The sequence below is a fragment of the Rhipicephalus microplus genome, chromosome 2 (genome assembly GCF_043290135.1).
Source record: "Rhipicephalus microplus isolate Deutch F79 chromosome 2, USDA_Rmic, whole genome shotgun sequence".
Lineage (NCBI taxonomy): Eukaryota > Metazoa > Arthropoda > Arachnida > Ixodida > Ixodidae > Rhipicephalus > Rhipicephalus microplus.
Genome location: NC_134701.1, coordinates 38,988,665 through 39,003,570, shown reverse-complemented (window position 1 = coordinate 39,003,570; position 14,906 = coordinate 38,988,665). Strand labels below are relative to the sequence as shown.

General features: G+C 45.8%; 1 protein-coding gene across 2 annotated transcripts in view; it reads right to left on the bottom strand.

The window, feature by feature from the left end:
• LOC119169133 (DDB1- and CUL4-associated factor 13) overlaps positions 1–14,906 on the bottom strand; it is a 143,689-nt gene that overhangs the window by 14,572 nt on the left and 114,211 nt on the right. For both annotated transcript variants that reach the window (XM_037420234.2, XM_037420233.2), the window contains one exon: positions 11,478–11,613. In XM_037420234.2, the coding sequence (XP_037276131.1) occupies positions 11,478–11,613 (136 nt within the window). The remainder of the gene's footprint in view (positions 1–11,477; positions 11,614–14,906) is intronic.

Genomic DNA, 14,906 nt, shown 5'->3' with positions numbered 1-14,906 from the left:
TTTGGAGGCCTAAAATACTTCAATTTAGGCCTTAAATGCACATATTTTGAATTTCAAATTATCGATATCGTACTATTCCACGACCCCCATCAAGGTTGATATATCCGAGATCGACCGTATGAGCATAAATTAGTATTAGTGGTTAGAGAGGGCTTTTACACTTTTTTTAGTTCCTATAAATGCCTATTTTTAAATTTTTTGCCTAAATTCCTACAAATGTCTATTTATAATATTGGTGCCTCGACGAACTTTATATAACCTCAAATTTTGTTTTTGAATAAAGTTTGAGACCGTTATTCATGTGACAGGGCACAATTAACCAATCAGAACTCTAGGGGGTGCAACTTAGTTTGACAAACTTCCAGAAAGCGACCACTAGCAGCAGTGAAATTGGAAATGCCTGCCATGTTACGCCACTGCACAGACATGGCACGAGTGGTCGGGGGAGGGGGAAGAAAAGACGCTATTTCTGCAACGCTAAAAACTCCTACCATATCATGACGAATGGAGAGAGGAAAATAAAGACAGGAAGACGACGGAGAGTGGCGTTCATGGCCAAGAACGTGGCATGTGGCTTTTACAGCAGTTTTTACAGTCCAGTGTTCCCAAGGAATTTTAGCACCTTCTTGAAGACCTGGGTGAGCTGGGAGATGGGGAAAGGGAGGTGTGAAGCCGCACGGAGAACGAATATGAGTCAGAGAAAAACGTGACTTTGATTTGTTTGTAATTCACTGCTTGAAGGGTGCTTCACCTGGTCACGTGAGAAATTTTAGTTAAACACTGGAAGTTGTTACCGGCATATTCAAGAGCTTTGTACCACAAATATTTTTTAATTGGTTCACTACTAGCCACATACGACAGCATGATGCAGGGAGGTGAGCTTGAAACCTAGTCCACTTGCCCCATGTAGACTTTACAAGCCAAATTTCTTGCCTGCCTTCTTCGGTATCGGAGCAACTCACAGCTGTAAGATTGCACGACGTGATGCACACGCAAGGTTACACGTGCATGGCATGCCTAAGCCAGTTCATGCACGCAAGCTGTGTTGTGTCGTTTCGGGGCTCTCTGAAGTACTTTGTTTCTGTGACATAGCCCGGCAAGCCTATGCTTATGGCAGTCCTAGCCATCTAGAAAGCCTTCAAGTTGAGCCAAATCATGGTCAAGACAAACGTGTACAAATTAAATACTGATCCACGTTGTGGTTAGAAAGTCAGATATGCTGCGTGATATGTGGAAGCAACAGACATCAACATAGCGTATGTACGAATAGGGAAACTAGAAAACGCATTGGACAACGTGAAGGACAAGTAGCCAAGCCAAAATTTCCACTGTCTTGTTTACTTTAGGCTGTCACGATTATGACAACCAATACATCGGCAAGACCACTGATTCCAAGTATAAGTTGCAAAACCCCCTGATTCATTATCACCCAGAATCGACCATCTACAAAAAGTTTATGTTCCTCGCTGTTTAACAAAACACGAATATGAGGTTAGGCAACTATGTGACCTCATATGCCCTCGCTAAACATGTTGATTCTACAGGCCACCAGACTGACTAGTCAAGTGTACGTGTTCTGGCCAAATGAAAGCTTGCATCATGCTTGCACCTGGAATACCAGCATATGCAGACACCTGTTCATATGCTGAACAGGAGTGATGGGGTGCTTACAACAATGTAGTACTTCCAATGCTTACGTAATGTACTTAAGCGTACTTCATTTCATTTTTTTTTTTAATTTTCAGTTTATTGTTTTCAAAAAAAAAAAGGTCACAAGGTCAACAAATATACAGGCAAGGGTCCCAAACTAAAGAAACTGTAGTGGGATGCTGTGCCTTCTTTATGGCTATTTTCGTAAACAAGGCTCCCGTAGCGGGTGCCATATTCTCAGTAAACTTTGTATTCTTCTGTTAACTGCATCCTTTCGTGTCTTTACTAAGATAACAATTATGCACTGCTTTTTTTTTTTCACACAACTTTTAGCTGTTCACTGTAGTTGCAGCCAAAGGAGTAGCTTTTCAAGCTTTGATCTATGGAAATGCTTATCTTTGCGATGGTCGCACAGGCTACAGTAAGTTTCCATTACCAGGCCAGATTTTTCACAAATTCCCCGACTTTTTCATGACTTTTCCAGAAGGGTTCAAATTGCCGGACTTTTCCAGGTTTTCCAGATTGGTAGACACCCTGAATAGCAACGCACATGGTGCAATGTTTGGGTTCGCGACCAGGAAATCAGTGGCGACAAAAGTCCTATGAGCTTGTGCAAGTCCGTGAAGTGGCAGCAAAGACGCAACCTTGCGTCGGACAGCAAAAAAGCTTTTAAATTTGGGGACGAGGTAGCAAACGCTATAATGACGATTCTTTTCCCGAGAGGAAACTCAATGTGCACTTGACGAGGGCGTAATCGCACGTTTCATGCGGAGCAAGCAGGCCGAGCTAGGGGCCGGAGCCACGCCAACACCAGTTCAATGGTTACTCGAAAACTCAAGCAACCGCCATTCTTTCTCACTCAGCAAGCCCGCGGATCTGGCACAGCGCTGCCGCAGTCTTTTTTCTTTTCCCTTTCCACGCTTCAGTAAATGTAAAAAGACGTCAACTTGCAACCGTGCAAATACGGCACAGAACTCACGGCCAAGTTCGGAGTGTGCCTGTTATGCACAAAAATAAAAATAATCTGATTTCTCTCGTCCAAACTGGGGGTCTGCTCATTATGTGACTGTGCCCATTATGCGAGTAAATACGGTATGCGGAGTGGCCAATGAAAGGTCGTGCAACACAAGCAGTCGGTTTTTCAAACACGAAACTCACTAGCAGACGCTACCTGCATCAGCGTTGCTGGCAAGTTTCTTGATAGTACCATTTTCATATTGTAAGTAATTTATTGCAGCTGAGGAGTCCCTAGAAACAGTTGAGCATTCACACCCGCTTCCACTCAAGAAACACACATCTTTCGATCAACTATTTATTGTGTTTGACTGACCATCTTATGGTAAGTCACGCACAACGGGACTGAACTCAACCGCATGATGTTCGGATCTAAAAGCAATACTGCCATTGTGCAATTGCACAAGCAGACGAGAGAGCTGTATCAGCCTGACCAGGACAGTTTCAAATAGATCTGCCAGAGTTAAATTCATATTTTTTTCTTGTTACTTTACGAATACTTGTAAAAGCGGAAATTAAAATGGCATAATATTAAAGCTTGTTCTTCAACTAGTAAACGATTCATCATATTTTCATGTATCGATTGTTCATTCTTTGCTCATGCGCACCTTTGTTTTCCATAGCTTCTATGCGTCGTCTTGTAGGCATATGAGAAGGTCAGTTACGCACAATAACCAGTTGATTGAAAGGTGTGTGTTTCTTGAGTGGAAGCGAGTGGAAGTGTACAAGTGTTTCTAGGGACTCCTCAGCTGCATTAAACTACTTACAATATGACGAAAATGGTGTAAGTTTAGTTGCTTGAAGAAAACTCGAAACCACAGTAAAGACATCCCTACAGCTACATTACATCGAAGAAACAGCAGACAGAAAGCACACTATCCACTGCACCAATAGCGCAACCAGGATTTCTCTCTGGAGGGGGGGGGGGGGGGTGACACTTGAGATAAAACTAAAGTACCACATACTAAATAATTATTATAGGTTATATTACCTGCAATATTTAATGGAGTAAATAATAATAATAATAATAATTGTTATTGTTCTTGCTGTTGTATACAATGAGATGGTGATGACAACGATCTGTAAGTGTTTTTACCAGGAGACCTCGAAAAACCTTGAGAAGGCCAACAAACCATTTGATAAAGCAGTGCACATACAAAATAAAAGAGAAATCGAATAAAGCAAGGCGTAAAATAGTTCTCAACAGAGATGTCTGGCAAATACTTATCTTTTCTAGCTTTTCAGCACCATATACTGATTCTGGTGCTGACGTATTGACAGGCTGGTGGTCAAACAATGCTGTTTAAAAAGCATATGACTTCTATAGTAGCCCCGCCGCGGTGGTCTAGTGGCTAAGGTACTTGGCTGCTAACCCGTAGGTCGCGGGATCAAATCCCGGCTGTGGCGGCTGCATTTCCGATGAATGCGGAAATGTTGTAGACCTGTGTACTCAGATTTGGGTGCACGTTAAAGCGCCCCAGGTGGCCGAAATTTCCGGAGCCCTCCACTGCGGCTTCTCTCATGTTCATATGATGGTTTTGGGACGTAAACCCCACATATCGATTGACATCTATGGTAGAGCAAAAAAATGAACGCAAGAAATACACACAGCGACACCTGGCGCAGCGTGGCTTTCTTGTGCCCCTATTATTGTGTATTTTGTCTTTTTACCTGAGTAATCAGTAAATGGGATACAAACAAGCCCCATTGCCAACTTTAGCAGTTAAAGAACTGCAACTGAGGATTTTTTGGATAATGCGAACAGTATATCTTATATATTTAACTTCCTTTGAGCCTCGTCAGACCACAAGTATGATGTGCACCATAAATATTGAATATATGCTTTGCGGTATTGATTATAAGGAATATGTACAGCTCAACGTAGTGCACATGTAGTCAAATTCTCAGCTTATGGATCAACTGCATTGTAACAACGCTTACCGATTTGCAATGTCATTCAGGTGTTCAAGTTTGGTGACTGAACATCCTCAGTGATGACTAATCGATGAACGCATCTGACCGCGCTATGTGCCGAGTAATTGCTTCCTTTTTGGCTTCCTTTTGAATCTAGGATTCCGGTGCTGTTGCTGCGTGTCTTGAATCTCAATGCAGAATATTTTGGGGAAGGTCGGTGAGGATGGTGTTCGACTGGCACTTCAGTGATGCCTGTGGTCTGTTCGGAAGCGCACTACCGATGTACCTTCGTGCAGCAGACGTAGAGCACAAGTTGTAGCGAGCGCACTGAGCTTGCATGGGTCGCTTTCGTTCGATGTACCAAATGAAAGAAAGAAGAGGTAAAAGAAGACAACGTGACACATAGCTTCTGAAAAAAAAAAAAAGAAAAGGTGAACTCCACCAATATGCCTTTCGCAAGTTCCAAAGACCATTTTTCCTCATTGTACCACGGCGTCTTACTGCTTCCTTCTTCGCAACTGCAGGTTTTGCATGGCAGTTGTGCTTGCTTGGGGTGGCTGGCGGGATGCAGGGTGACTGGCGACCATGCTGGCGGCGCACACGCTATATGGCTTGCTCAGAAATGCAGGAACCATAGCGTGCGTATGTGCTTAAACTAACATCGCCATGTGCTTCTGCTGCACAGCCTCCGCAGTTTGCGGTCGCTTTAACGAACGAGCCGCGCGCCAAGGCCACCTTTCTTCACACCACTCCAGTGCTCATTGTACGTCTGCTGTCTAGGAGAAAATGCATGACCACCCTTCTAGAGACACCATTTGCCTGCGCAAGTCCCGAAGAAAACAGCAAACACGTGTTTCGAAGGGCCTTATGATCTTTAGAACTTTGAGTGGGCATTGTCCCGACGTTTCGGAATGCATACGGTCCCTCTTTAGAGTTCAAAGAGGGGAGGCATGAACCACCTATCCCCATCCTCGACTGCGGGAAACGCATTCGAATTTTGAGAAGTCAACGAGACTTTTTTGCTTTTTTTTTTCAGTAGCTGAGTACGTAAGCAGTTCTTCAAACATGTGGTTGCACTTTGAAGACGCCTGCACAGCATCGTTTCTGGTTTAGAACTGGCCCTAGCTCGACCTTTATCCCTCCCGTATCAGAGTTCGAGTGTGTGTGGCCGCAGTGAAACTGGACGGGCCACTGGCATTCTTACTATCACCCGACTCAGCCTTCCACGAGTGGCACGTCGCCCGAGTTCACTTCAAATGGGCGATGGTTTTACTGGCACCTCGAACAATGGAGAGAGATAATTTTTGTCATGGTGTTGATAGGGGAAATACTGTTGCTGCCTTTTAGTTTTTGGTTTGAATAAACTGTAAGAATACTGTTAGACGCCACGCCGGGATGATGCAACCGTTTATGGGCCTAACAGCAGCGAGACAGCAACCAGTGGTTCCAGCAGCAGCTGCAGCAGCACGAGCCTCTGCCACAACAGCCGTCTTCTTCGTTGTTTCTATAGCAGAGCCCGTATTTGTCACTACATTGACTCCCCGGTGCTAAAGGAGCCATCCTGGCGACCTATGGCACAGACAGGACTGGTGGGTCATAGTGAAGTTTTAGACAGTCGACGTGCACAGTTTCGCACCCGCGGCGCCGTTGATCTGTAGGTGGTTGAATAGGTTCAACCATGTAGTTGACTGATGATGTCTGGCGCAGTATCCGGTACGGACCGTCATACTTGGGTATGAACTTTGAGCAAAGGCCTGGGGCAGACGATGGCACGAGGAGCCACATAATTGTTCCAGGCCCGTACAATAAAGGGAATGAGCGTCGGTCATGGGAGTGCTTCTGGCGAGCCTGATCGAGCATAGTAAGCGAACGAGCGAGCTGGCGACATTCTTCGGCATATGTGGCGGCATCGGCCAAAGTCGTTGATTCTGAAGGGTCTGGTTCTGAAGATTCAGAAGGATAGTGTCCAAGAAACATGAAGGTTCCTGACCATAAAGAAGGAAGAACGGGGAGAATCTTGTTGTAGCTTGAATTGCCCTGTTGTAAGCGTAAGTAAGGAATGGCAGTATGCAGTCCCAGTTCGTATGGCCATGGGAAACATGCACGGAGAGCATGTCACCCAGCGTGTGATTAAACCGCTCGGTCATCCCGTTGGTTTGGGGGTGATATGCGGTAGTTGTTCGATGCACGATGTTGCATTTGCGTAGGAGGGCTTCTACAGCTTGCGACAAGACGGAACGCCCACGGTCACTGAGAAGCTCGCGGGGTGAACCACGCCGAAGGACGAGGTTGTGCAGAAGGAACAAGTCGACTTTACGCGCAGTGGCCTCAGGAAGCGCCGAAGTTTTGGCGCAGCGCGTAAGGTGGTCTACGGCTACGATGACCCAGAGGTTTCCATTTAGTGTGTATAGTAGGAGACCGTACAAGTTGATTCCGATGCGGCCGAAAGGCCAAAAAGGACAAGGTAATGGCTGGAGTGGCCCTGTGGTTGTGCGAGGGGAGCTCTTCTGACGTTGGCACAAGGAAAATGAACGGACGTACTGCCTAACAAAGCGGTACATTCCGCGCCAGTAATATCGAATTTGCAGGCGAGCATACGTCTTCACTACACCTGCGTGGGCGCATAGCGGATACGCGTGGAAGGAGGCACAGACGTCAGAACGTAGGTAGCGAGGGATCACCAGCAACCATTTGTGGCCATCAGATAGATAGTTTCGCCGGTACAGAAGACCGTCACGGATGGTAAAATGGCGAGCAGTTCGTCGAAGTAAACGGCTGTCGGTATGTGCAGACATCCGAGACAGGTACTCTAAGAGAGACGCTGTCCTTGGATCCTGGCGTTGCTCAGGGGACATGTTGGCATGTTCAAGTGAAGAACATTCGCAGCTGGAAACAGACGCTGTAACATAATCATGGGGAAGTGGTGAGCGAGAAAGAGCGTCGGTGTCCGAATGCTTGCGGCCTGACCGATAAATTACATGAATGTCATAATCTTGGAGACGTAGTACCCAGCGAGCTAGGCGGCCAGATGGGTCTTTTAGTGACGACAACCAACACAATGTGTGGTGATCAGTCACGATGTCAAATGGGCGGCCATATACGTAAAGTCGGAATTTCATGATTGCCCTAAACAATGGCAAGGCATTCTTTCTCGGTGACTGAATAGTTCTTTTCCGCTTTAGTGAGGGTGCGACTAGCGTAGGATACAACATACTCATCGAAGCCAGATTTACGCTGAGCAAGAATAGCGTCGAGGCCTACACCACTAGCGTCCGTATGGATTTCGGTTGGAGCGTCTAGATCAAAGTGGCGTAGAATAGGTGGTGATGTCAGATGATGGTGTAAAGAGGCGAATGCTTCGTCGCATGTTGTGGATCACGCCGAGATGTCTTGGCTGTCGGCAAGTAGCTGCGTCAGGGGTGCGATTATGGTGGCGAAATTGCGCACAAAACGGCGGAAATATGAGCAGAGGCCGATGAAGCTGTGGAATTTAGTGTAGCCAGCCTGAAAAAGTCGGCGACAGCACGAAGCTTGGCTGGATCAGGACAAACACCGTGCTTGCTAACAACATGCCCTAGGATGATAAGCTGGCGGGCAGCGAAGTGGCATTTCTTCAAATTCAGCTGCAGTCCAGCGTCTGAAAGACAAGTCAGGACGCTTGCAAGGCGGCTGAGATGGGAGTTGAAATCCTTCGAGAAAACGACGGCGTCATCCAAATAGCACAGGCATGTGTTCCACTTAAAGACTCTAAAGATATTGTCCATGAGACGCTCGAAGGTGGCAGACGCATTAAAGAAGCCGAATGATATCCCGTTAAACTCGTACAATCCGTCAGGCGTTACAAACCCAGTCTTTGAGCGGTTGGCTTCATTCATAGAGACCTGCCGGTAGCCAGATCGAAGGTCTAAAGAAGAAAAGAACTCTGCTCCTTGCAGGCAATCGAGAGTGTCATCGATTCTGGGCAGCAAATAACCATCTTTTCTCGTGATCTTATTAAGACGCCTGTAATCAACGCACAATCTGATGCTGTTATCCTTTTTTTTTTTTCACCAGTACAACCGGAGAGGCCCAAAGGCTGTTTGAAAGCCGTATTATGCCACGTCGAAGCATATCGTTCACCCGATCATCAATGGCATGGCATTTAGCGCGAGAAACTTGATATGGGTGCTAATGCAAAGGTGCATGACTACCGGTGTCGATTTTGTGAACGATGGCAGATGTCCGACCTAAAGAAGGTTGGCTATGGTCAAATGACATCTTCATGCGACCGAGTAGAGCCAGGAGTTTGGTGCACTGAGCAGCGGGAAGTGTAGGGTCAATCGATGAGAAAAACTCCTCCGGAGATGAAGTGGGAGAGTTATCAAAGGTAATGGTGTTTAGGTGAGATGATGGCAAGTGATCAGGTAGGTGACTGGATGAAACAGAATCAATTTCCTCAAGGTGAAAGAAGTTCTTTCAGATGTCGGCACTTCACACAGGGGCAGCTCACACATCGTCGACAACTCTAGTTTGGCACGCGCACAGTGAACGACGGCGTGATGAGTGCAGAGGAAGTCCCAGACTAAGATGATATCGTGTGAACATGGGGAAAACGCAACGAATTCGACTGCTTACAAAATATTTTGGATGACCAGTCGAGCTGTGCACGCCGCTTTGTCACAACAAAACAATCTTGGGTAACCGTTTTTTGCGAGAATGCTAAATATATAGTGTTCTTTTTATCTTTTTTTTTCGTTGTGTTCTGCACTGGATCGGGGCTCTTCGCATTACTGTCTTTACTACTGATGTATCGCAGGTTTTCGAGTGGTCTTAAGTGAACTGTGGATATCCGTTAGGGTAGGTGTGTTTGCAGTTTTACTTTCAGGTTGCGAGAACATCCAAAAGCGAGAATGAGCCTCTGTTTCAAGAGGAACTGAATACTTGTTCCATAAATTTAGATGAGAGAATAAATGCGACTTTGGATCTCATGAAACGACAGTCCTTCAGATGAGTCTGGTCCTTGAGAAGATACGACTACGGTTGGCATGGAGTAAAAGCACGTTTCTTGGCATGTTTCATTGTTATATTTGTCGCAGCAACATGCAGACACGGGCTCAGCATTCCCGAGAAAGTTTCTATATTTAAGAAACTTAATGCATTGTGATGAGGCAAGAAAAAAAAGAGTCGCACAATGTATCTGGAAAGGCAAGGGTGCCTAAAATACTTCTTTTATTATTATTTTTTTTTTCAGAGGAACAATAGTTAACTTGATTTCATCCTGCCAATTTGAATTATACACCGTTTGCACGTCAACAGTGACACTAATCGGCAAGACTTTAAATATAAAGAGCATTGTAGCGGCAACACGCATTTGCCTTTGTTCTTACTTCGTGTTTTGAGAAGCTTATTTATCATGAAAAAAAAAAAAGTTTTTTGGCAAGAAGTGTGCTTAATGTACTATTTAAAGTGAACTTACCTGTTATTTCTATATTATTAGCTTTATGATTTTTTTTATTTGATTAAAATTGCACATTCAAAGCAACTTGTGCGTAATGTTTTTACTGTGCAGCTTTGTCATATCACACCTTTAGGGCAATTAAATCAAGCCTTGTGAAGACGATAATTTAGTGATATCCAGGCACCTGAGATCTTAGTCTCTAATTGCATTAGGAGCGTCCAAGTGAACCAGGTATCTGCATGTATGCAAGTCAGTCAGTAGATTTGCCCGCGTGAACCGGATAATGTTATAAACAATGAACAACACTGCAAACTCTTGTTCTGAACATACATAAATGAAAGGGACAGAAGATAACCCATTTGTAGCACAAAGCCACAAAGAAATTCATACGGATTTCTCAGAAAGAAAGCCTCTTAGTTGCCAAAAAATTCGTCCTGGTACGTGGTTCAAACCAGGACCAACACCTATCGGGGGCAGTAGCTCTGCCAATTGAGCTAGCCAGGAAGCTAGCATTTGACAGCGCGAGGGTGTACTCATCGACAACTCGAAGCACATGGACAGAAGTATTACAAATGTATGTTGCAAATGTTGCTCATTTGCAACATACATGTAAGTAGCATTGCATAGACACCTGGTTGAGCTGCTAGATGTAATACATCTTGAAGTGCCATGCACTGTGCACCGGAGCCATATCATGTGGGGCATTGTCATTGTACACAGCCCCTCTTCCACCAAGAATAAAATAAAGACGGTCAGACTGAGGACTCCTGAAAGCAGCTCGAGCCACAGAGCATGCGGTTTCTGCTCTTTTAGTATAGGAGTATATGTGAATATGACATAATTAGAAGAATAAATCAGGCAATTTTGACCTCAAGCAACTTCTTGAATTGTGACTACAACAACTTGAAAACAAGGCTGCACTTACGGGAGGGGGGGGTCGACCTTTAGTGGGCGGAATTAAAACCCCCGCCGTTTCCTGCCCCCTTCGGTGCACCACTGGCATAGGTGACTCAGCGACAAAGACATTGAGGCATATAAGAGGGGGGTTAGGTTGATCTCTGGGGGGTGTTACAATCCCCTAACCCCCCCCCCCCCCCCCCCCATTGGTGCACCAATGCACTGCACATCCAGCTGTCATATGGCAGTAGCCACATGCGGGGGTTACCACGTACAGTAGAGCCTCACCAAACGAGACCAGAAGGTACCAAGAAAATATGTTACGTTTAACAGAAGTTCTGCTCACTGAAAGATGACCAGGGGTTCAGAATGCTAGAACGAAAGCAATCTTGCCAAAATCACTTGTTCCATTTGAGCAGCAAACCGTTTAACCAATTTGCATTTACTGAGAGTCATTAACATGGGGAATACAAAGTGCCTTTCTTGGCATTTTGTGTTTGAGGAATGTGAATCAGCCCAATGTTTGTCAACTGTGGAATGCGTGACAAAAGAAGACCAGACATACCATTCCAAGCTTCTGGGATGCGTAGGCCTTCCAGAGGCGGATGTTCATTTCATCAGAACCAGTGACAATGTACCGGTTGTCCAATGACCACAGGACACATGAGAGCCGCTGCATACGTTTTGTGTGGTAGACCTCCCTGCAAGACAACGATAATAATCTCATCAGCCTGTATTACAAAAAACTCTCCAGACTCAGTGGTCTCCTCTAACATGAGTCTTGGATCGTCCAACTAAAGGAGATGACTAAATATTTCCTGAGCACTGCTGAAATTTGGGCTTGTTGGTACATAGTGACAAATAAAAATGGTGCTTAATAAAAGGGGACCTGTGTTGTGTGTCCTTTTCTTGCATCCCCGTTTATCCAGCACCACTTCTTGACATTTCCTAACCCCACAGTGACAAATATGATGCTAAATATGATGCTCTGATGATGCTAAAGTCATCATCTATTCATCATCTATCAATAGTAGTTGCCTAATGGTCCTTATCTATTTTTTCATCCTGGGTGACAGGACAAAATATTGCATAGAAACACGAACAGAAAATAAGATGACAGATAAATTTAGTACTAATGTGCTGTTATTTTCTTTCTGCATTGCAATTTATCACGATGCTCAATGAAAAACTGTGACAATTTATCTGATATTGTCACGGTTATTAGCCATAAACACAAAAGGACGAAGAAGCCAGCATCACGAGTGGCAGTCTTTGGCGTTTTTCGAGGAAGACGACTTTGCGCGTCTGCTCTTGCACTTTGTTTTTGTATGTAAATAGAGCCTTGATGTTAACGTCAAAAGGAAGCCTTGTGTCCTGTTCTTTGCACGTTGGTGGAGGTGCTGGGCTTCTACGACTGATGCTCGGGACTCCTCCGCGGTCCGTCACTTCAAGTCCGACACCGCAACCTGTTCCTTCAGTGGATACCCCTGTCCACCGCTACAGTCGGAGACAGCGAGGCCTTAGTCCTGAGGTGATTCCCCTGGAACTTTCCCAGCAAAGCACTCCGCCTGGAGAAATGGCAACTGCAGGTGCTTCCCAGCTGACTTTTGAGCAGCCTCAGATTCCGGAGACATTCCATGGTGAAGGGTATGAAGACGTCGAGGACTGGTTAGTTCAGTATGAGCGAGTTGCTAAGGCAGACCGCTGGACCACCGAGCTAAAGCTTTCACGCACCTACTATGCTTTAGCAGACAGCTCTCGTACGTGGTATGAGAACCACGAGGCAACGCTGTCTTCATGGGGTGAATTTCGGCAGCAAATTATCAGCACCTTCGCAAACAACGACCGCCCTGACTTTGCTCAGCAACTCATCAAGTCTCGGGTCCAGAAACCGAATGAGAGTGTCGCCATGTTTGCAGAGGACATGACGCCCCTATTCGGACGGGCTGACCCTGATATGCCTGAAGCCAAGAAACTCCGTCATTTGATGCGAGGTGTCAAAGAACAGCTTTTTGCCGGCCTTCTCCGCAATCCACCGATGACCATTGCGAAATTCCTCAAAGAGGCTACAGCTATCGAGCGCGCAGTGCAGCAACGGTGTTGCTATTACAACCGACCAAACGGTGCCTCAATCAGCGTCTCTGCTCTGACGGCCGGCAGTGACGGTTCTCTGCGTGAGCTTATTCGCGAGGTTGTTCGTGAGGAGATCCGCAGCTTCCTTGTGACTCCGCAAGAACGGGCGATGGCTTCAGTTGGAGTAGTTGTGCAGGAGGAAATCAGGCAAGCATTTTCGCAGCCCGAATCACTACCAGCCCAGCTATCTATTAACTATGCGGCAGCCACTCGTCGTCCATCGCCAGTGCCGCACAACTCGTCTGCACAGGCTCATTCTTACAATGCGCCGACGGCACCAGTCTACAACCCACCGCCGCCGCCGCCGCCGCCGCCGCCGCCGCCGCCGCCGCCACCACCACCAACGACGACGACTCTGCAATATAACGCACCTACTGAAACTCCGTTTTACCCGCCTTTCTACCCTCCGCCGACACCTGCAACTTGGTCGCCGAGGGTGCCTACCAGTCGGCCATTCGTTCGCAAGACGGATCTGTGGCGCATCATCGACCGCCGTCCACTGTGTTTCGATTGCGGAGAAGCTGGACATGTTTACCGTGTCTGTCCCTATCGTGAACAAAGATACCGGACTTATGCGCCGAGTTTTTCACTGCCTCATTTCGACACCCGACGTGACAGCGCGCACCCGCAAGGACAGCCATCCGCTCTGTATCGTCGATCCCGCTCACCGTCACCCTCGCCGAGCTCTTCGCCGAACTATCGTAGTTACGCCGACGCTGTCCGGGGCAGGTCCCCAAGCCCTCATCGGGGAAACTAACAGCTGCGATCTTTGGAGGGAAGGTTGCCACTCGCCGAGATCCTGCAATACTCCAGTACCAGTACGACACCTTGCGTTCAAGCATAAACCTTGCGTTCAAGCATGGCAGTTTCCCTACTTCTCTAAAAATAGCTAAAGTCCTTCCGATCTTTAAAAAGGGTGACAAGCAATCTATTTCTAACTATCGCCCCATCTGTATTCTTTCTTCCCTGAGCAAAGTCATCGAAAAACTGTTAATAACTCGGCTAAACAAGTACCTTAATAAATTTAATATACTGAAGCCCTGTCAATTTGGCTTTCGCGCTGGAAGTTCTACTAACCTTGCTATTCTTTCCCTATCAGACTTCATCAAACACTCTATAGACGCAGGATTTGTAGTAGGGTCAGTTTTCTTAGACTTCACAAAGGCATTCGATACCATCAATCATCTCATTTTATCCAAGAAACTCGAATCATACGGTATTACAGGTCCAACCCTCAAATTTTTAAACAGTTACCTCCTTAACCGAAAGCATACTGTTTACATATCGGGCTCATTTTCTTCTACTAAAACAATAAATCAAGGGGTTCCTCAAGGGTCATTACTGGGTCCGTTACTTTTTTTACTTTACATTAATGACCTTCCTGACATTATACACATGGCTCACTGCGTTTTATATGCTGATGATACCACCATTTCCATTGCTGATAGACGTATTGACAATGTCACTAATAAATTAAATGCTGTACTTTGTAGTGTGTCAAAGTGGTGCCAGGAAAATTTCTTAATCATTAATCCAAATAAATCTAAGTTTATGGTTTTTTAGATCAGCTCAACGCAAGTTAACTTCCCCACCACAGCTCACAGTTGACTCTCATTTGATTAATATCAGCGACAGTGTATCTTTTCTTGGCGTTCACCTCGACGCGAACCTTAACTTCGCTCTCCATATTGCTCACATTAGAAAAACGGCAGCATTCGGCATTCGCGCATTACTCAAAGCTCGCTCATATTTTTCTCATAAAGCACTCCTTTCACTTTACTTCGCATTCATTCATTCTCATATCACTTATGGCATCGCATCTTGGGGGAATACTTACCAGTGTCATCTTTCATCCGTACAA